Below are 20344 nucleotides of genomic sequence, written 5' to 3'. Positions count from 1 at the left end.
TATATGGCTGCCGGCAGGAACCACCATCCCTACCTCTGCTCCTGGTTCGTCCACTCACGTGGAAGAAGTAGAATGCACGTCGGAAAAAGGGACGCGAACGCCTATTCGACGGCGTGGAGGGCGCCCAGCGAAGAAGGAGGGGGAAACGACGTTAGTCGTCAATTGGGAAGTGGGAAAAGTTGAAAGTCGGACATGCATTGGTTGTTGTTGTTTGCTCCCTTGCCCGTGTAAGTGTAACCCGTTCGCACGCACGCACGCACGGTGACGAGAACAAACGCCCGCCCTCTCTCTCCCCAATGGTTCAACCCATCACTACCACCACCGCCGCCGCCGCCGCGGAGCCTTGCAGCGCAGCAAGAAAAAGGCAACTCTCGATCCGGACAGCTGCAGCACCACACACATGGACACACACCTTTCCATTTCCCCTCGCCTGCGCACCGCCCATCCGCCTTGGTGGGTTCGCTCCAGCAAATCGAGATGCGGAAATGTCGTCCTTTGCCAACGGGACTCGACAGCAAAGCTGATGTTACTGTTGCTGCGATGGAGATTCAGGAACCCCACGGCTGCTTACATCTTGTAGGAAGTCTGGAATAGCGGTCTGCAGGTGAGAATCAACAGATGCCATTAATCATGTAAGCAGCTTGGCATAGCTGTCGGCCCCGGCAATTCTTACCCTGAGCTCCAGCTCGTAAATGTGTGTGCCACCGAACAGCTTTGAGCTCGGTAGGACAGGTGAGGCTAGGTGAGGGGAAGCTGGCAGCAGCGCAGCCAGCAGCAGTAGCATTCATTACGTGCTAAGGTTAGGTAGCAGCTATCAAGATAGGCGACCAACGACCCAGGTACAACTCCAAAGCTCCCCCTCCCACCCCTCCATCCCCCAAACCAATAACAAGGGTCCTTGGCCACGTTGTCAAGAACCACCACAAGCAACGACATCCATCAATTGTCCTTCGCATTCTCGTTGCCTGCTTCTGCTCCTGCAATGCACGCATGCACCTCTTTCGCCCGAGTTGCTGTGTGCGCTGCATTTGTATCTGCACTACCCTCTTGGCGGGGTCAGCCTGCCTGCCCGCTACGTAAGACAAGATGGAAGAAGACGAGAACAGCACACAGGTATGACATGGTGGGTTGGATTGCCTCGAGAACCAGCTCGAGAGAGAGGGGGCAAAGACGCGACCAAGGCGCGCGCGACTCTCCCATTGATCGATGGTCAAGTATATAACAAACGGGCGAAAGGTGTAGTATCACAAAGCAGCCCCGCGCCCGCACTGGACCACCGTTCCCTCTTCTTTCCCTCTCCCCTTCTCGAGGAAAGGGTACTGCTCTTGTTATTAGACACTAATCGACAGAGGTCATCTTGGGTATCGCAACTTGGATGAAACTGTAACGATAGCACAGGGATACACCACGAGGGTGTTTCATTCAGTCGTTCTCCCTCTCCAAGCTGGGACCTCGCTTACAGCCGAGCTTGAGAGCATACCTACCTACATAAAAAGCAACTTCGCGTCCCGCCCCCACTCAACCGGCCCGTCCACCATGCCCATCCTCCCCTATTCGACCAGCCCCTCACTCTCAACACCAACTCCCCCTAGTGTCAATGCTGCGGATGTTGCCGCACGCGCCGCCGCCGACGGAGATGCAAGACCAGTCTTCATCACCCAGACCGTCACCGAGCCCCCAACATCCACACCACGATCGTGACCCTGGGCTCCAGCCCGTTGCCGACCGACGGCTCGGCGGGCGCGCCACCACCACCGCCCCCTCCTCCGCCCACGACGGTCTGAGCCAGGACGCCTTCGGCGGCATCATCGGCGGCGTCGTCGCCTTCGTCGCCATCCTGCTGGTGTTCCTGATCTGCTGCGGGCGCAGTCGCGGCTCACGTTCGAGTCGCAGCGGCGGCAGCAGTAGTCGGAGCTTCGGGTCGTCGTACTATGGCAGTGGGAGTAGTAGTGGGGAGGGGGGTCGCCCAGGAGAAAGCATCGTCGACGGCCGCGAGGTGGTGGAGGACATCGCAAACGGCCCAAGTCTGGAGGAGGGGGCGGATCCAGTCCGTCGTCGGCGTCGTCGTATTTGCACTCGGACGATGGGGGTGGTGGGAGCGACATGATGGACGATGGCATGGCTCATGGTGGTGGCGGCGGCGGACCACCACCGCCCGGAGGGCCGCCTATGATGGGTGGGATGCCACCACCCGGCATGCCGCCACCAGGTATGCCGCCACCGGCAGCAAGACCGGGGGCTTTTCCGGGAGAATGGGAGGAGGGCCTCCGCCTCCGCCGCCGGGGGCGATGCCGGGTGGGCCTCCTGGGGGCGCGTTTCCGTTCGTGAGGCTGAATGGTGGTGGAGGGCCGTCGCCGATGCCTGGGCCGCCTCCTGGTCGCGGGGGCGCGCCGCCGCCGCCTATGGGATGAAGGCATGGGGGATGAAGTAGAAAGAACGATAATGGCGCTTCCCATGTCTGGCTTTCCTTGTTACGATTTACGAATTACGAGGGACAAGAGGGCTGACGAGAACAGGGCGGTGTCGTGGTCGCGTTAATTGGCAAATTCTGTAGAACTAGATGTACTTTTCCCACCGCGGCCTCTTTGTAATTGGAGCGATACTCTACGACCAGGGCCCGGTGATCTCATTAAGCGATGTCGTGTCATGATCTCGTTAATGTATTAGTATTTAAAGTTAGCAACGCAGCGCTCTAGTCTCGCGAAGCCAACCCCTCCAGCGCCTTCACCGCCAGGACCGCCGTGACCGCCGCGATACTGCCCAGGATCACCATCTGCGTCCCTTCCCACAGACTGGCCCGCACGCGCCTCCACCGCGCCGCCGCCGCCTTCTTCTGCTGCTGCTGATGATGGCGGTGGTTGTGCCGATGTGTTGTTGTTGAAGACCGTTGCGCACCCTCGTCCTGGAGGAGGTAGTGCTTGGTGAAGCCGAAGAGGAACAGGGCCAGGATGCAGACGCCGAAGCTCCACCGCAGGCCGTCGCCGACTTGGCGGACGAAGAAGTAGGGGAAGAGGGGGAGCAGGCCGCCGAGGAGGTAGCCGATGGCGACCGAGAGGCCCACCATGACGGGCGATGATGACCCGCGCTCTCCGAAGCGGGCATCGACATCGTCGTCGTCATCCTCATCGCGCGCTTTCGTCCGGAGGGCGTCGACTAGGTCGGGCTGGCTGCGGACGTGCACCTCCACGGCGGCACGCAGGCCGCCCCGCAGGTTGAGGGGCGCGAGATAGTCCTCAATCACGTCGACACTGCTGCTCAGCGCAGCCTCCTTCTCCTCGTCCCCTCCCACCTCGTCGGTCGCATCCTCATCGGATCTAGAAGTAGAAGTAGCGGCCTGCTCGCCCTTGGCGGCCAGGTAGCCGCCGATGCCCATGCTGATGCTGCCGGCGCAGATCTCGGCCAGGCCGGCGTAGAGGACGGTCTGGGTCTGGCCGAGGGAGGAGAGGCCGGCCGTGAGGGCGAAGGGCACGGTCAGGCCGTCGGCGAAGCCGAGGGTGAAGTCGGCTAGGAAGCGGGTGAGGGTGGGCAGGCGGAACCGGCTTCGTGGTGGTGGGGTGGTTCTCTTGGCTGCCGGGAGGCGACCGTCGAGGTCGAGGTCGGTTTCGGTGAGGGTGATGTCGCTTCGCGAGGAGGGCGTTTCGGATGTCCGCGAGGAAGACGGGAATGAGGACGACGCAGAGGGGGTTGATGGGGGTGTCGTTTCCTGGCCCAATGGGTCCCTGGTTTCGTTGCCGGCCTCCATGATGGATATGTAGGTAGTATGATTGAGTCTTAGATGAGGGCGTTTCTATGGTTGAAAGCGCGAGACAGGCCTTAGAGTAGGAGAGCTAGAACGTCTTATCTTTGGCTTATGTTCGTGTGATGAATCTCTTCCAATTCATGGATGGTGATAGTTCGGACGAAAAAGGTGTTTGCAACCACGAGTCGCCGGGGAGATCGCATCAATCGTTTTGGCAGAGAGTCAACCAGGAAAGAAGCAGGCAGGACTTCTACGTGCACCGGGCTTGGCACTTCATTGGACAAGCCGGTGGACGGCCCAAGGCGTACTTGGCTCGGTAAACGGCATTGAGGTATGTCTACATGTATCCGAATACCAATATCGGGAAAGGGAAAGTGGATTCAGTCCAGCACGGACGAACTGCCATCTCAAAGTCGAGTCCACCGTCCAAGTTCAGCAGAACCCGGCATTGCGGATGGGAGGGGGCACACGAGAGCACTAACACACCATCGGCAGAATTCCAGTTTGTCCAATGGGAGTCCTGACAGTCAGCAGGTGGTGCGCTGAGGAGGGAACGCCTGTACGCCCGAAAAGCTTCGCCCTTTAGCGCATTGGTTTAGCAAGATGGGGGGGGTCAATCTCCGCAGCGTGGCGGCTTACGGCACCGAAATCCTTTGCGGCTCACTCCTCTAGGCAGAATCTCGAAGGCCTTCAGTGGGCTACGGCAACTGCCACAGGGCTCCACGGCGGTGCCGACCCCACCGACTGGACAGGCTAGCTGCTAGCTGCCATCCCCTCCACAGTGGACTTGTCACCCACTTTTGGCCGATCAGCCCAATGCTTGGCTCTTCCAACGACACGTGCTTGGCTGCATCCCCTACCGACCTTCCTTTTTGCGTAAGTGGACAATCTCTCGTTGAGCTCTTGTCTCTTGTTGTTAACCGAACATGATATGTCGACTTGAGTTCCTGCGACCTCGCGCAATTCAGCCCAGAGGCTCTGTTGATCTTTGCCACAACTGGCACCGCGGATTCGCTGACTGAAGATTACGACGCCGCGCCCGATTTCGCTTCGCTTACAGCAGCGTCTTGTCGGTTCGGTGGATTGCAGCGGCATCTTTCGCCTGAGAAATACTGATGGAGAGCCGTGGCTGGCTATGCCAGTTGTAGAAGGTGTATGCACAATGCAGCTACGCAACACCCCACGTACGGCTAATCGGCCACGGTACGAGCGAATGGGCTGGCATATCGACAATGTTGAGGATTCTAGAGAAACACTATGACCAGTACCTACAGGTCTCGGCCATGCAGCTTGGATGCGGCGCAGCAATTCCGGTCAGGAAAAGAAGGCAATTGTTTCCCCACCAGAAACTCGACATCTTCAAACAAAACTCGCCCGGCTTCGAACAACACTTGGATTTGAGATATGATAGAGAACTAGAATCAACGGCAATTACAATACCGATTAAACCAGCCTATCAGAGCAGACAGCTGGTTTTCCTGATTCCTCCGACGGAGGAACACCTCTTGCACTAATTTTCACCGGTCAATGGACCTTTCTATGGTGGGGTCGCATCAGGAATCCTTCGCAAGGGCATCCTAGTCTCACACTCCCACCGGCCATGGACGCAAGCCGCCATGGGACCACCCACCACATGCACGGGTAAAAAAGAAAGCTTCTCTCGCAGATTCTAGCAAAATGTCTCGATTGCCACGACGCTATACCGGGAACAACCCTACTTGTTCCGGTGGGCCCTACTGAAATTGCCCAAGGTCAAGCTACAGGTCGTTGAACCGACGGTTAATATATTCCAACTCGTCGGGACACTCGAATAAAGCTAAGGGCGTCCCCCCACGACATCGAGCTGTTCTTGCCTCATTACGCATCGAGACAAGTCAAGTCAACCCAGTCTCTTCATGCTTCCTGCGTAGAGCCGTCAAGATGCGTTCCGCAGTCCTGTCCCTCCCCCTCCTGACCGTCGGCGCCGCCGCTCAGGCCGAAAACATGTACACGGCCACTGCCACCAGCGACGTCTACGCCGCCCGGGCCACGGCCAAGACCTTGAGCAACACCAGCAATGTCAAGGGCAAGGCCTTCGACCGCTTCGCCGTCATTTGGCTGGAGAACACCGACTATGACATGGCCTACGGTGATGGTCAGTAGCCTTTTTACTCACTTTCACCAATCTCGACCGCAATGTCAAGTAACTAACCTGGACCGACAGAGAACCTCAACTGGCTTGCCAAGAAGGGTATTACCCTCTCTGGCTACCACGCCGTCACTCACCCCTCTGAGCCCAACTACGTCTCCGCGATCGGTGGTGACTACTTTGGCATGCAGAACGATGATTTCAACCAGATTGCACAGAACGTCTCCACCGTCATCGATCTGCTTGAGGACAAGGGCATCTCATGGGCTGAGTACCAGGAGGTCAGTTTATCACCGTTTTCATCACCCACTCAAATCTGGAGAACGACCACATGCCCTCTCACTCTATGATGAGCTATCCTATGCCTCAAACTCAGCCTACTGAGATTACATCTCAAATGACAGTTGCTAACCTTCATTGATGGAATAGGACATGCCTTTCAGTGGTTTCTCCGGCATGGAGTGGCTGAACCAGGAGAACGGCAAGAACGACTACGTGCGCAAGCACAACCCCGCCGTCATCTACAACTCGGCGGCCGGCCAGATCGACCGTCTGGCCTCGATGAAGAACCTGACCATGTTCTACGAGGACCTGAAGAACGACGCTCTGCCCCAGTGGATGTTCATCACCCCCAACATGACGAGCGACGCCCACGACAGCGACATCCAAACCGCCGGCGCCTGGACCCGTAACTTCCTGGAGCCGCTCCTCGACGACGAGAGGTTCATGAAGAACACGCTGGTCCTCGTCACCTTTGACGAGAACGACACGTACCAGGTCCAGAACCGCATCCTCGGCATCCTGCTGGGCGACGCCGTGCCCGCGGAACTCGTCGGGACGACGGACGGCAACTTCTACAACCACTACAGCGAGATCGCGACCGTCGAGGCCAACTGGGACCTGCACACGCTCGGCCGCTTCGACGTGGGCGCCAATGTCTTTAAACTGGTGGCCGACAAGACGGGCGACACGATCCGCGCGTGGTCCGGCGAGGTCGAGCTGTCGCAACGGTACTTCAACTACTCGTACGCGGGCGCGTTTAACACAAACGGCGGCAACAGGCGCTACCCGGCGCCCAACCTGAGCGGCGACGGCACGACCCACAACCGCACGGTCCTGCCCGGCATCCAGGAGCTGTGGAAGGACAGCCCGGCGCCGGTGTACTACACGACCGGGTTGGAGATTCCGGATGGGCTGCACCCTCCTTCGGGGTATGAGCCGGTTCAGTAAGTAGGTGGGACGGGGGAGATGTAAAGATGTAGGAATACTTAGGATACCGTAATGAGTAACGTTCAATACATGGGTTCCAGTCATTCCGCCCAGTCGCGTCATCGCTGATTGTTCCGGGTGTATCATCGGTGCATCAAACCAATTCCCAGGGCCAGGTTCTCCTCACGCCACCTCCCTGCACGTCGGCGACCCAGCAAAGTTCTCGAGTAAAGGGGCTTCGACGCGGCGCTCACTCCGAGCAGCCAAGCAGGCACCAATGAAGGGTGGCATCCTGATGCTTATCACAGTATATTTTATTTAATCAAAAGGTGAGATTTAACATGGTTATCTAAGTTATTAATCAATTCCCGGTGTATACACTGTGTATAGCCAGTTAATGATCGAGGTGTCGGTGAATACACCATGTCGCAGCTTGCCATAACCGTTTGAGGAGTCCTCCGATGCTTGCGTACTCGCGTCGAATGATCGGGATTCTGGCAGTTCGGCATATAAGTCCTTTCGTGGCGAGCTGCGCTGATCGTTTAAGAAGTCCTTCCATGCTTGCATATTCGTATCATATGATCGGTAATATAGCAGTTCGGTATAAAAATCCGTGCGTGGCGAGCTGAGGCACAGATCGTTTAAGGGGTCCTCCGATACTTGCATATTTGCAACGAATGATCGGTGGTGTAGCAGTTCGGCATGCAAGTCCGTTCGTGGCGAGCTGCGGCGCAGATCGATCAAAGGGTCCTCCGATGCTTGTATATTCGTATCAGAAGATCGGCGATCTGGCAGTTCGGCATGTAAGTCCGTTCGTGCCGAGCTGCGGCGCAGATCTTGATCCGACTTTGGTTTGGGCCAGTGCCAGTGCCAGTATGACTTTTGCTTTTTGGACGGGCTGGGCTTCTCGTCTACCCTGCCTGATCTGGTGCTTTCTGCTTCTTGGGCTAGTCTCAAAGATAAATCAGGAAGCTTGTCCTTGGGTAAGCTGAACGTGAAACCGCGAGCCGCATCTTCGTTGGTCTCGTCGTTGCCAAACACGAATGGCTTTCGACGACGACCCGCGGCTTCTTGGATGCTCCGGTCGGGCAGTATCGGGATCGACACTGGAGTGTTCACTGGCGACGGTCGGAGCCTTTGATTGAGGTTCCTATCACCATGATGCCTTTGGGCAATGTCCGACAAGGGTAGAGCCTGGGCTGAGTACTTGAACATCGGGTAGATGCCCTTGACTGCTCGGGCCAGTCTTCTTCTCTGGGAAACAAACAGGCAGATAAATACGGGTATCCACAAGGATCGACTGAACGTCATGTATCTGCCTCTAGTAACCATGAAACCATCGACGGGTTCAATTCCTGTCCCTTCTCCTGCTTGTTCGAGGTATCTCCTCCATTCAGTCCGGTAGAAGTTGGGTGGTGCTTCTAGTTGCATCCCTTTGGCTCTCTCGCAAGCTGGAGTTGACCATTCATGCTTCGTACAAAGTCAGGTATATCATCAGCAGAGGATCGCATGAATAAACTGGGTACTGACTGTCTCACACGCCTCCATGAAATCCTTCCGCGCAGTCCACTCGGCAATCAGTTCCGCCTTGTGGCCATCGTTGGCTGACGAGACACCGGACCACAAGGCGACAATAGTAATCAGAAACGTGAGTGTCGCAACCGCTTTAAGAAGCATATCACCCTTGGCGCCACAGGTATTCCTAAGAGTACTCCATGCTCGCGCTAGCCTGGTCTTCGAACGAGGAGCAATATTGCTACTGAGGACGTTGAGCAGTATGTGCAGCGGCCCACTGATACTGCGAGTATCAGGATCGCTACCGGCGGTGGCCGAGACAGTACTACCTGTAGTTGGCTGGGGTGGTTCCGATGGGCTCCCCGGTTGAAGTTGGGGCGATTGGGAACCGCTTTGGAGTTCGTAGGACTCTGTCTGCTGCTCAGAGCCGTCCGATACCATGCTGATCTACGGTATGCGGGAGAACAGTTTCGGGAGGTACCTGAGACAAAGAGCAGAATGAGCGAGAAGCTTTTCGGTAGGGTCGATATGCATCAGGCTGTCGGAATATGCACAAATGTTGATCCGCGTACTGCTACTGGCTGCCGAAATGCATGGCACGGAGGCAGTGTCAACCGCCGATGGGCAGACTGGGCCGACACCGAGTGCCGAGTCTGCCTGCAGGGGGCAGTGCATGCAGGCCAGGAGGCACGAAACGATTGGCTATTATTCTCGACATTTCCGTCCTCATCACAGGTGGTATCTAATCAACTCGATTGCCGATCGACAGAATTAAAAACACGAAGTGATGTATTGCTACTCATATATGTTGGAGTGCTTGGAAAGCTAATCATTTCAAGTTCCGTGTTCCATATTTTGGTTTCTTCGTCTTTTCGACCTCGGTTTGGCTGCCTATTGGCGCCTTTCTACAGTCTTCTGTGACGAGTGCCAGCGGCCCACGAGCGAGGGCCAGGACAGTCATGTACAGACTGTAGAGAAGCAAGACCCAGTTACCCAGGTAAACCAAGATCCGAAACGCAATCGCCGTGATGTACAAGTTTCCCTGGTTGTCCTTGACAGGGCAAACGCCCCACGCTAGGAAATTGATGGCAGAATGAACGAGAATCGGACAGCAATCTCTTATGGTACTTCTGATCATTTGGCCAGCACCATGGAAGTCCGCTCTATCGATGGTCATAATGGCTGGAACGGAAAATGTCTTAAACAATCAACTTTGTGCTGGTTCCGATGCGGACGCAGACTCTTGTGCTGCCGCTGCTGGTGAAAACCGCGTCCTGGGGTCGTGTGGGTATTGTTGCGGCTCAAGGCGTTTGATGTCTTGTTAATCTTTGATAGGCGATTGGTGTAACTTGGTATCAAATTAAAATTTGGACTAATAGTAAGAGACAAGGGAGTGGACAATATGGTGAGAGAGATACGGCTTTATAAGGCTGCTGGCGTATATAAGAAATTACAGATGTTGATCCATATATGATTACGGCGTATTGCTTGCCCAAATGCAACCCATCCTGCCTGCCTCCGCTTTTTTGTTTTATTTTTAGCATTTTTTAGCAGTGACAACCACTCATATGGAATGCCAGCCGATGCCAAACTGAGATAGTGAGCGATAACATGTAAGCATGCATGCAATAATCGGGGGTCGCCTACAGCACTGCCCGCAGACCGCAAGTGAGCTGGCAAGTTCTACTGCAAAGAATCGAGCCCCTTCTTACATCCACACTACAAATAAAGGTTAGCACTTGTATCGGATGGGGGAGGGGGGGGTACGTAAGTATGTAGGCATGCTTACACAGAGCTGTCCTTGCAACCTAACTCTCTATCTCTAGGGGCCGTATGCAGTCCTGCTGCCCCTTGACTCAAGACCTAAGAGCGGGCGTGGTAAGGGACATGACAGCGTGGTGTCCATATGAACAAAGTCCGACGCTGCCGCTGCTCGCGGTTGATTTAGTGGCTGTGGCGAGCCGAGGTGCATCGTGATGGAGGTCGGATGAGCCTCGTAGTTGGAGTTGGTCAGACGCCATGGAGAACGTTGATGTAGCGATCCAAGGGCGGAAGATCGAGCACGGGCCGGAGGATCTCGTATAGATTAAACAAAATGAAGAACACACTTGAGGAAATGTAGAATGCCCTGAAAAATGGGGGCCAATAAGCATACATTGAGAGAGAACAGTGCCACACTTCAGTTACTGAGATAGAATAAGGGCTCTGGCGATTGTTGATCGGAAGGAAAATGAAGCAGCCCACGAATGGGGTAGCTAGTGCCGCGAGTGTTGCACATATTGCTAGTCCGTTTCTTGAAGTGCTCCTGCTCGCGGCGGCAATGGGATCGGTTTGTGTGGATTTGTCGACCATTGACTTGGCTGGGGGGGTCTAATGCGGAAGCGGATGTTTCTGTTGGGGGTGAAAGCGAGGGTGATGAAGTCATCTTCCGTTCGTGTGAGATTCTTTGCCGCTCCGGACCCTCTGAGGCCATACTGGTCTTCTTTTCTCAAGAGCTTCTGAGGAGGAGGTACATAGACATAGGAGGGTCTGTGGGTATAGATCTTCATCCGTGTGCTTTTTCTTCACGCTTGATTTTAATGCTTCAAACGGGAAGAGGAAACGAAGGAATTTTCAGAGGGATAAACAAGTAGTCAAATTAAACCAGGCTATCGGAACGTCTAACAATGTTGATCCGTTGACCATCGCCGTAGGTGGCTGGCATGAGGACAGGGAGCGGTTGTCTCAGCCATTGGGGGCAGACAGCGGGTACCAGTTCAATGAGTGGCTGTCGCCAGCAGCACTGCCCGCATCGTGTGTGTGGTGGCGTATCCAGCGTTTTGTATTCATCCACCTTCTGCTTTAATTTCCTCTGGCGACCCAATGCAACTGCATGTAAGCAAGGAGGCAAGTAGTAATTGGTCGTTGACTACAGCACCACGCGTATCCCAAATGCAAGTAGGACAAAGTTGATAGCATCTATCTGCATGGATTGCAGGATAATTCGGTGGTTTATTTTATTTGGTTTATTTAAGGGTTTTGATCCTAAGCAACTAGGTCCTTTTTCGACTTCTTCTTCTTCTTTATCTCAACAGTACAGTCTGAGCAGCGATGGTGACTGGGACACACACACACGGCGCAACTCGGATTGATTTCCACAGTCATGGGGCCATGGCCGCATCTGCACTATGCTGGAGTCAAAGGGGAAGTTTACACAAAAGGGACAGTTGGGCTTACTTACACAGAACCAATTGCTTTCTTTGGGCCCGTACACAACAGTACCATCACCAGACGCCAACTCCGTGGCTATGACAGGCGTGGGGTAATGAGCAAGGTCGGCCGCATCTAATTGGCCAAATACTGCCGCTGCCGCTGAGGTCCGTCGTAGTAGTTGTGTTAGTTGAGGTACACCGTGATCGAGTTCGAATGACTCTCCCGGCTGGAGGTGCTCAGACGTCATTGAGGCCGTCAGTGTAGGCAGATGCGATCTTGGAAATGTCGTCGTAGACGTGTAGAAGAAGGAAGATAAAGAGGGTTTCTGATGTGGATTTAAGCAAAATCCTCGTCGTATATATAATGGTATCATGTTAACGGCCATTCGCACAATCTTGGCCCGCGTCCAGTGACACGAACGATATAGGGGCTAGCCAGTTTGGACACCCGACAGGATAAGCGTTGGATGATTGGCTACCACCACCAGCAACATTTCCAGCATCTCCGACATCTCCGGCGCGTGAACGAAGCCTCGGGAACAAGGGCTTAACTTCAAGAGGATTAAGTTGCTGCAGCCAATGGCCAAGTCAAAGTGCCGAGACATGTCAGCTGCCCATGGAATATGACCGGTCATCGGGGAGAGGTTTGAGTCCAGACCGGACCAAAGAGATGGCTTCAATTGATGGCTACGGCTGCTTTTCTGTAACTTCAAATTGTTCAGTATCACTATATTTCACCTCGTGGATTGACCACGTTACCAATGTCGATGCACCATCACCATCTGCGCGCCCACCTTGACCGTGCCCCTTTCCCCGTCACAGCCTCTCCATGGCCCCTGGCTCCGCCATAACATGCCCCAAATAAGAAAGAATATTTTGGTGGGATAAAAGAGTCGCCGATTCCCATCGTAGGTGGCTGATATTGTGACAGGGAGCGTTGTCTCAGCCACCAAGCAGCCAGCGGGCAGTAGTGCCACTTCCAGGGCAGAAGTACTGACTGTCAGCAGCAACACTGCACCCACCAACCAGTATGATCTGAGTCTTGTAAGACCAAGTCACATCCACCACGTGTATTATATCATCGGCAAGCGCGAAACATTGACACAGTTCCCACCACAGGCCGAAATAGGGGCTAGCCAAGTTGGTCGATTGGCAGTGTTTGCGTGAGGTACTCGATTGGTCATCGCCGCTAACGTATGAGTTGGATCAAGTGTGGGGAGTGATATACCTTAATCAAGAAGCTCAAGAGGTGTTCAGCCCTCCAATTCCATGGGTCAGCCAGCCCACGTGAGTTAGTTGCAACAAGGAGGAGGCCAAAAGGAGGGCCAAACTGAAGCGCTCATGGTCGACGGCAAGCACCAAGGCTGTCCTCCTACTAGTCATCGCCGATGGCATGTTTCCATGTGCCTCGACGAGCTCTGAATTACCAGGTCCATGAGCCGGATGTATGCGTCTCAACCAAGCATCACGTCTGTGACTCAGCTGGGCGGTGGTATCTAGTGCTGTCGAATTTGCCCCATGTAGAGTAATTGTTGTTGTCGGGAGCTCCGCTGGTGCGTGAACTGGCGGGGACGCTGACGGGCTCTGGGCAAACGAACGAGAGCCTTCTCTGTGTTCGCCGTAGGTGATGAAGGAGTTATTCTGGTCATTGAGTAAGGCCTGGGGGTGCGCAGGGTTGGCTACAGCAGCCTCCAGTATCCTTCGCCTTAGCAGCACCAGCAGGCGCATACATACAACCACCCACAAATGCAGAGACAGGATTGTGCCGGTTATTGTGGCTGATGGCTGGCTAGCTCCAATGTATGGCTTTCCGTAGAGTGGCCCGGGATGCCTCGTACGTGTCGTCCGACCGAAGTTGGGAGGTGCGCCTAGTTTCACACCTTGAGCCTTGTCGCAATCAATCGCCATGGTAGTGTTCTGGACATAAATCGGGTCAGGGGCCCCAGAGGGGTGAAGCGCATAGAGCGGTATGTAGTGGACTCACGCCTTGACATATCTCGAGATAACCCTTGTGCGAGCCCCATCTAGCGATCAGCATGGATAGGTGTCCATCATAATAGGTGACACCAGCAACGACGATTGCAATCACCGTCAGTATCGTAGTCTTCTTGCTTTCCCTGCAGCCCCTCTTCAGAGCAACCCATCCTTCTCCTAGACTGTCGATCGCAGGTGAGAGAAGATATGTCCAAAGCATGCCGACCAGTTTATGTTTTAATACATTAGGATTGCGGGGGTGCTGACGGTAGCTCGGATTGGGGTGGGCGAGAAAGACTGACGAGTTCATACGGGTCTCTCTGCTCGAGAGCCTCTGACTCCATCATGTATTCTTTGTGTGGCAATTCGTGTTCGGGCAAGATTGAATCGGAGGGACGAGAGGAAACGGATTTGCTCGAAAAGAAAACGAATGCCAGAGACATGCCCGGCTTGCCCAATGTCGATCGTTTGCCATTATTGGCAGTCCAGAAGAACGCCGCGAAGACGATTTGTGTCACGAGTGAAGTGTCATTGTCGACTCAGCCAGCGGGCAGTGCCGCAGGACTGCGCTGCCCCTTATCTCATGTGTCCGAAGCTGCGCCCCAAGTACCTATAGGTAACACAGGTATGTATATTGGCCTAGAAAGATACATACAGGGAGCGTAGTTACGTGGGGAAGCTTGACCATGCTGGCGAATTCTCAGTGCTAATATATCGTGCACAAACCCCGCGTTTCTTAGGGGTTCCTTGGCAGCCACTCACACTCCATCCACAAATCAAACCAAGCAGACTTGCCTCAAGCATGGCTGATGCTGCTGACACACGCAATAGTCCCCCGCTTCCCGTTGCAAATCGGGATGGGGGAGGTAACCCTGTTTTGGGCAGTTGGGTGGAAGCACAGGGTGGCTGACCATCACGATTAGATGCGTTGGAGAAAGCTTGGTAGTGACATGAGACGTGAGGAGCGCAACCGAGCTGGCTGGCATTGGTGGCATCTTGATGAAGACGGTTTTCGAACGCAGTCTGGGACTCTAGGCCAAATCCTGAGCCACCACATCGGGAACTTAACCCTGGATGCTACCAGGGTTGCATCCAAATATGTCGCAAGAAGCGCCGGCACAGATGGACTACGCCATATCAGTGCAGGCCCCCCTGTACCCGCCGCAGCCTCTCCATCACCCCCGGCTCCGGCGTAACATGCACCCAAATCTCGTCCGCTTCGATCCCCTCCTCCAATCCCGTTAGGGTATCATTACTCTCACCCGCCTCGCTCTGCTTCTTCTCCTTGCCCGCCTTCTTCTTCACCGCCGCCCCGCCATGCCGTCTCCCCCACCCCCTAGCCCGCACCGCCAGCTCATGCCGGATCCTGAGCGCCGACCCCACGTTCTTGGCCTTGGGCTCGTGCACCGTCGGCAGGTCCTCCAGCTCCGTCATCTGCGTGAGGCGCTGGGGCAGCCTCCTGTTACTGCCGCTGCTGCTCTCTAACGACGACGACCCCGAAACCGTCTCCATAAAATCCAGCACCAGCCCCGCCGTCAGCTCGATCGCCCGCCCCGGGTCGATCGTCGTCTTCATGGCCCAGCTCTGCAGCCGCGGGAACAGGACGCCGAAATCCGTCTGACTCAAGTGCGCCGTCCCGCGCAGCGTCAGCGCCCAGGCCGGCTGCCCGTGCCGCCGCGCCTCCGCGCATACGCGGTCGATGGCCGTCCGGTTCGGCCGCCAGTACACGAACGCCTCGGACCCGATCGAGAGCAGGGGCTTGGCGCACTCGCCGTGCCGGCCGCGTTGGCATTGGTCGTCGTGGGTGTGGGTGTGGGTGTGGGTATCGTGGCTGTTTCTTCTATCGCTCTGGCTACTAGTAGTAAGCGGCGAGTTTCTCTTCGTCGTCGTTACGTCGGTCTCGGTGTCGGTCGAGTCGTCGACCTTCTTGTCGTTCTCGTCATCGAGAATCGGCATACCCCACGTATCCAGCAGGATCCCCTGTCCCACCCACGCAAAGTGCTCCCCCGGATGCCGCAGCAGCCGAATCGTCGTCGTCCCGCCAAACGAGTGGCCCATGGCCGTCACGTCGCGCTCGAGCCGCAACCGCCCCCTCCAAGCGGCCCAGTCGACGCCCTCGAGCCCCCGCGAGCTCGCCCCGCGATTGCCCTTCCTGCGCAGGTTAGCGTCCGCGACCTCTTGGCCGCGCCCTTGGTTCAGCAGCCCCACGACGCGGTGCACCTCGCGGATCTCGGCGAGCCGCATGTCCAGCTGCGCGGACCGCATCGCCGTGTCCACGCCGCGGTCGTTGTTGGGCGCCGTGTCCCACGTGTTGCCCTCGGGGAAGAGGTAGTCCACCACGTAGTAATCGACGCCGCCCTTCTTCTTCTTGATGCGCACCGGCGGCGGTCGGGAATCGTCGGTCGCGGGGGTCGCGTCCACGCGCGCGGGCGCCAGGTTGACAAAGGTGCGCGCGCAGCTGCCGTCGCGGTGTTCCATGGCCACGACGACGTAGCCCTGGCTCGCGAGCTCGCCGCAGACGGCGCTGCAGACGGTGCGGGTACCGCCGAGGCCGTGGCTGAAGAAGACGACGGGGAAGGGGGTTACATCATCCTTGCCGGAACTTCCGGGGTTGCTGCTGCCGCTGCTCTCGTGGGTGTTGTTGACGTCCGGCGATCCATTCAGTTGCGCATTCGCAACTTTCGAGGACGGCGGTGTGCTTGGTCTCGATTGAAGAAGAGGCGCGTTCCGGATGGCCGGCAGCTCGGTAAACATGCAGGTGGCGAAGAGGTAGGCGGCGACCGGCGGGCTGGGGATCTTGAACCACTTGGCGTAACCCCCACTCGTCAACAGCCGCGGCCTCGAAAGCCAGGGCACCCGCGCGTTCGCCAAGTCCTTCCTCCTCCGCTTGCGCAGTTTCTTCGGCGTAGTCTTCTGTTTTTCGTCTGGTTCTTCTTGCCGCTGCTGAGAAGAAGATGACAGCGACGATGCTCCGTCCGGCGAATCACCATCCGGCGGGTTCCAGCCCGTCGAGAGATCGGAGGGGTAGTAGATGGCGAACAGTACGGTATCCAGCCGCAGGGCGTAATGGCCGTCCCGCTGGATGTCGGAGAAGTGCCCGGGCTTTTCGACGGGGACCTCGATCTCCAGGTAGCCCACGTTGTGATTGCCCGTGTACGGCGGGAGCGAGTGGAAGACGTGATCCCGCATCAGCTTCGGTACTTCTTTTCGCGGCGGTGCGCCACCACCAGACGGCGGCATGGCCCCCACGCTGCCGCTGTCTCCCTCCTCTCCCATGGCGACCGACGGTAAACTACGTGCAACTGCACGCTCTCTTCCGCACTTGCAGCCAAATTCAGTCTGCCTGTCACACACAAATTGCCACTGATTTGATAGACGGAGTAAATTAGCAAATGCAATACGTACCGATTTGGAGAGGGTGTGTTCGGGAAGCCCACGAATTAAGAATTGCCTTTGGTGCCTTATCGCTCGCTCGTCATGATGACGTCGCTAGCAGCCTCTTTTTTAAGGCAGGGGTTCGCGCTAAGACGGTGGATGGGCGCGCTGCTTTCTCTTCCCGCATTAGCCCAAACGGCCTTTCGTCCGATCCTCTAAGAATGATCACCGCCATGTCCCATTTGCGACTATCGCCTGTGCTAGGGTACCGAGACTGGAGGTTCAGAGGAAGGGATCCAATAGTCCTGTCAGGAACCGAATACAACTATTGGCTTCAAACACTCAGGTACTGTATGCTTTGACACGGTGCTTGTCCGGGGCAAAAAGATGCTTCGCGCGGCGTGAGACTCTCAAGGTCAAGAGTCTCTTATGATTTGGCGTAGATGTTGCATTCTACTACACGAGGCCTGACAAAAGCGTCACACAGCTACTAGAAGTCACAAACAAATACGAAGCATGGAAGAGAATATTTTGGCAGAAGTAAAACCTTCTTTTGATTGAACTCGCTGATTAGTCATTGTCGTCAAGTTTATATACAGCATTAGTCGTGAACAGTAGCCGGTGCGCCATCCTTTGCAGGGTTCGCAGATCCGCAGAATCGTATTTACAGTGTCCCCAATCCAACAGTCGTCATCCCCTGGCACTCATAATGCCTCGTCCGTCCCTTCCATTCAGTCTCTCGAAAGTGTGGTGGTGAAAACACCTTAGTTCTCGGGGGTGCAGACGTCCATCTTGAAGTAGTCGGGGCCGGCGTAGCGCTGGGTCTGGACGGCGCCGTTGTTGTCGACCTTGAGGTCCTTGCCCTCGATCTCGTGGCAGAAGGTGATGTTGGAGCGGCTGTTGAGGGGGTACCAGACGGTGAAGTCGAGGCCGCCGGCGGCGGTCTTCTCGATGGACCAGTGGTACGCGAAGTTGGTCGTGTTGCTGTTGCTGACGGTGCAGTCGTTCTGGTCCTCCAGGGCGGGGAGGTAGTCGGGGCCCTGCACGTGGGCGGTGCACTGGGTGGCCGGGACCACGCCGGGCTCCGACGAGACGCCGAACTTGTAGTTGCAGAAGGTGCTGTGCGCGACGCAGGCGGCCTGGAAGCCGTTGATGTACTGGGCCTGGTTCTGGCGGGGGGCGACGGCGGCGGCAGAGGCCGTGGCGGCGAGGGCGGCAACAGCGAAGAATTGCATTTTGATGGTTGGATTAAAGATTTATTAGATCGTAAAGATCGAAAGATTGGATGTGAGAAGGTTGGTTGGTAGATTAGGGTAGATTGGATGGATGGACTGGTGGTTAGTGGTGAGGACGAAGGAAGTCGATGTGTTGCGATGGTCCGTCGTTCTACTTATACAAGTCTGAGTGGGCAAACCAAGCCAAGCAAGCAGAAGTGGATGGGCTCCTCCCCTTTGGCCATGATCCCATTCCCATCCATTCCATGGTCGAGCTGGGCATGGACATCATCGAGTTGGTTCCCGGTTGTTGCAACCACCACCAGCACACCGTTGCAGCCGGCAGATGGGGCTGAACGGGATTAGTGCTGGCCGATCATCTCGTATCACCGTCTCCGCTCCCGTGGTCCCGCCAACCAGCCACCCCTGCAGCCCGTCATTTCATGTGCTGTGTGCTTTGGGCGTTGGATGAAGATCGACGTCATTTTGCCCCTGATATCTCTTGGGAGCTGCTCTTGTTACCTAACGTGACGGTTGGGCATGTCATGCCATGATTGGCCGGCGGGCGCGGGAAGCTCGGCACTCTTTTGGCGACGCCAACGCTCAATTGCCATTGTTAGCCTGTCAGCCCGTGCCAACACCAAGTAAGCTTCCAGCAGGGCCAGCCACTGTCTACTTTGACCGCCCACTGAAAAAGGGCCCAGTGGCAGTGGGGTCGCCCCCTAAAAGCCCAGCAGCATCCCCTGTAGCTCCCCAGTAAACCAAGAATAAACAATGAGCGCACGTTCCCGTCTCCTGTCGATTCCTGCCCATTATGACCTCAACCACAAATGTTCTGGTCGGAGCCCCAACAATAGTTTCCATGGAAGCCCGAGGAACACTGCCGATTCCTACCAGATCCAGCCTTCGTCCTTCCGATTGCCGATGGCAAAAGGGAACGTTACCACGTTACCAGGCCGCCCTTGTCCTGGGACTTAGGGGGCGAAGGCAGTACAGCAAAAGAGCCTGATTGTTTTTCTTCCTAGCATGACTTCATGCCCACCAGAAGCCTGCCTTGGCCAATAGATAATAAGCGTCACCTCACCTCAGTGCCTTTTGCGGAGCCGCGACCCTCCCCGCGGCCTCCCGAAAAGACTAGAATCGCCCCTGTATCTGCATCGGCCTGCATTACTTTCTTTAGCCTTGGTCACACAGCGTTACATAGTTGCGCGCCCTTAAAGGCTGAAAAGGACGAGGCGGGTGGCGGGTAGCGGCAGTGAAGAGAGCCAAGAGCCAAGAGCCCAGTTCGACGGCGACCCTACCTACATGCGTCACCAGCCAACGGCTGTGATGCAACTTCAAGAAAGCCGGGCAACCGAATGAATGACATGAACTACAGACCTAGCTCCTAGCTACGTAAAGGAATCACAAACAGCTCACACATACACGACCTCGACCGGCCAAAGCAATATGAGTGGGAATCACCTGACTCGAGTGGCCGCATGAGTGAGTTGGATGGAAAAGCTCGTGTATGTTGCCAGGCCCTACTTCGATCCTATCGCAAGCCGAACCCGATTCTGCGTATTGGCCCGCAGCTGCGCAGTTCCTCGTCATCACAAGAGACAAGTCACACTTGCGCCAAGCAGACGTACGAGGACTGCCCAACCAGGCAGCTTCCCTGGTTCTGGCTGGCTGGCGATGCAGCAAGCGGCAGATGCGAACTGCTACCGTGCGCTGGCTGATACGTTCCGGCCAGAACCACATGACAGCAACCAGACTTGCCAGAAGATGGATGTACTCGAGCACCCCCTAACCCATACATTCATTCCAGCGTGGGTGTTTGCCAGCAGTTTGCCGCCGTATGCCCGGCGGAACGGTACAGCCAGTCTCTGACCCCTTCCACTCCTCGGAGTAGCCAAACCAGCGTCGGCTCACTCTTACGCGTTGGACCAACAGTCGCACCAAAGTTAGCAATTTTCAAAAAAGAAGCGCATTCACCAATCCAACCGAAGCGAAAGGG

General features: G+C 56.0%; 6 protein-coding genes across 6 annotated transcripts; 2 read left to right on the top strand and 4 right to left on the bottom strand.

Moving 5' to 3' along the window:
* Positions 1 to 1597: 1597 nt before the first annotated feature.
* On the top strand, positions 1598 to 2431 carry PG997_005391 (uncharacterized protein; the record flags this gene model as incomplete). The annotated part of the gene is made up of 2 exons (XM_066809706.1): positions 1598 to 2047; positions 2210 to 2431. 2 exons carry the CDS (start codon positions 1598 to 1600, stop codon positions 2429 to 2431), a joined length of 672 nt encoding a protein of 223 aa, XP_066673324.1.
* Positions 2432 to 2692: 261 nt separating this feature from the next.
* Positions 2693 to 3742, bottom strand: PG997_005390 (uncharacterized protein; the record flags this gene model as incomplete). The annotated part of the gene is made up of 1 exon (XM_066809705.1): positions 2693 to 3742. One exon carries the CDS (start codon positions 3740 to 3742, stop codon positions 2693 to 2695), a length of 1050 nt encoding a protein of 349 aa, XP_066673323.1.
* A 1917-nt stretch (positions 3743 to 5659) lies between these two features.
* Positions 5660 to 7097, top strand: PG997_005389 (acid phosphatase; the record flags this gene model as incomplete). Its single annotated transcript, XM_066809704.1, has 3 exons — positions 5660 to 5873; positions 5943 to 6148; positions 6297 to 7097. 3 exons carry the CDS (start codon positions 5660 to 5662, stop codon positions 7095 to 7097), a joined length of 1221 nt encoding a protein of 406 aa, XP_066673322.1.
* A 1473-nt stretch (positions 7098 to 8570) lies between these two features.
* PG997_005388 (uncharacterized protein) lies at positions 8571 to 9032 on the bottom strand (the record flags this gene model as incomplete). Its single annotated transcript, XM_066809703.1, has 1 exon — positions 8571 to 9032. One exon carries the CDS (start codon positions 9030 to 9032, stop codon positions 8571 to 8573), a length of 462 nt encoding a protein of 153 aa, XP_066673321.1.
* Positions 9033 to 14893: 5861 nt separating this feature from the next.
* PG997_005387 (Platelet-activating factor acetylhydrolase) lies at positions 14894 to 17032 on the bottom strand (the record flags this gene model as incomplete). Its single annotated transcript, XM_066809702.1, has 1 exon — positions 14894 to 17032. The coding sequence occupies one exon, from the start codon at positions 17030 to 17032 to the stop codon at positions 14894 to 14896; it is 2139 nt and encodes a 712-aa protein (XP_066673320.1).
* An 863-nt stretch (positions 17033 to 17895) lies between these two features.
* Positions 17896 to 18366, bottom strand: PG997_005386 (uncharacterized protein; the record flags this gene model as incomplete). The annotated part of the gene is made up of 1 exon (XM_066809701.1): positions 17896 to 18366. The coding sequence occupies one exon, from the start codon at positions 18364 to 18366 to the stop codon at positions 17896 to 17898; it is 471 nt and encodes a 156-aa protein (XP_066673319.1).
* Positions 18367 to 20344: the final 1978 nt, after the last annotated feature.

This window comes from Apiospora hydei (assembly GCF_038363865.1).
Source record: "Apiospora hydei strain CBS 114990 chromosome Unknown utg000004l_segment0_segment0, whole genome shotgun sequence".
Lineage (NCBI taxonomy): Eukaryota > Fungi > Ascomycota > Sordariomycetes > Amphisphaeriales > Apiosporaceae > Apiospora > Apiospora hydei.
The sequence above is the reverse complement of the archived record's forward strand: the minus strand, read 5'-3'. Positions and strand labels throughout refer to the sequence as shown.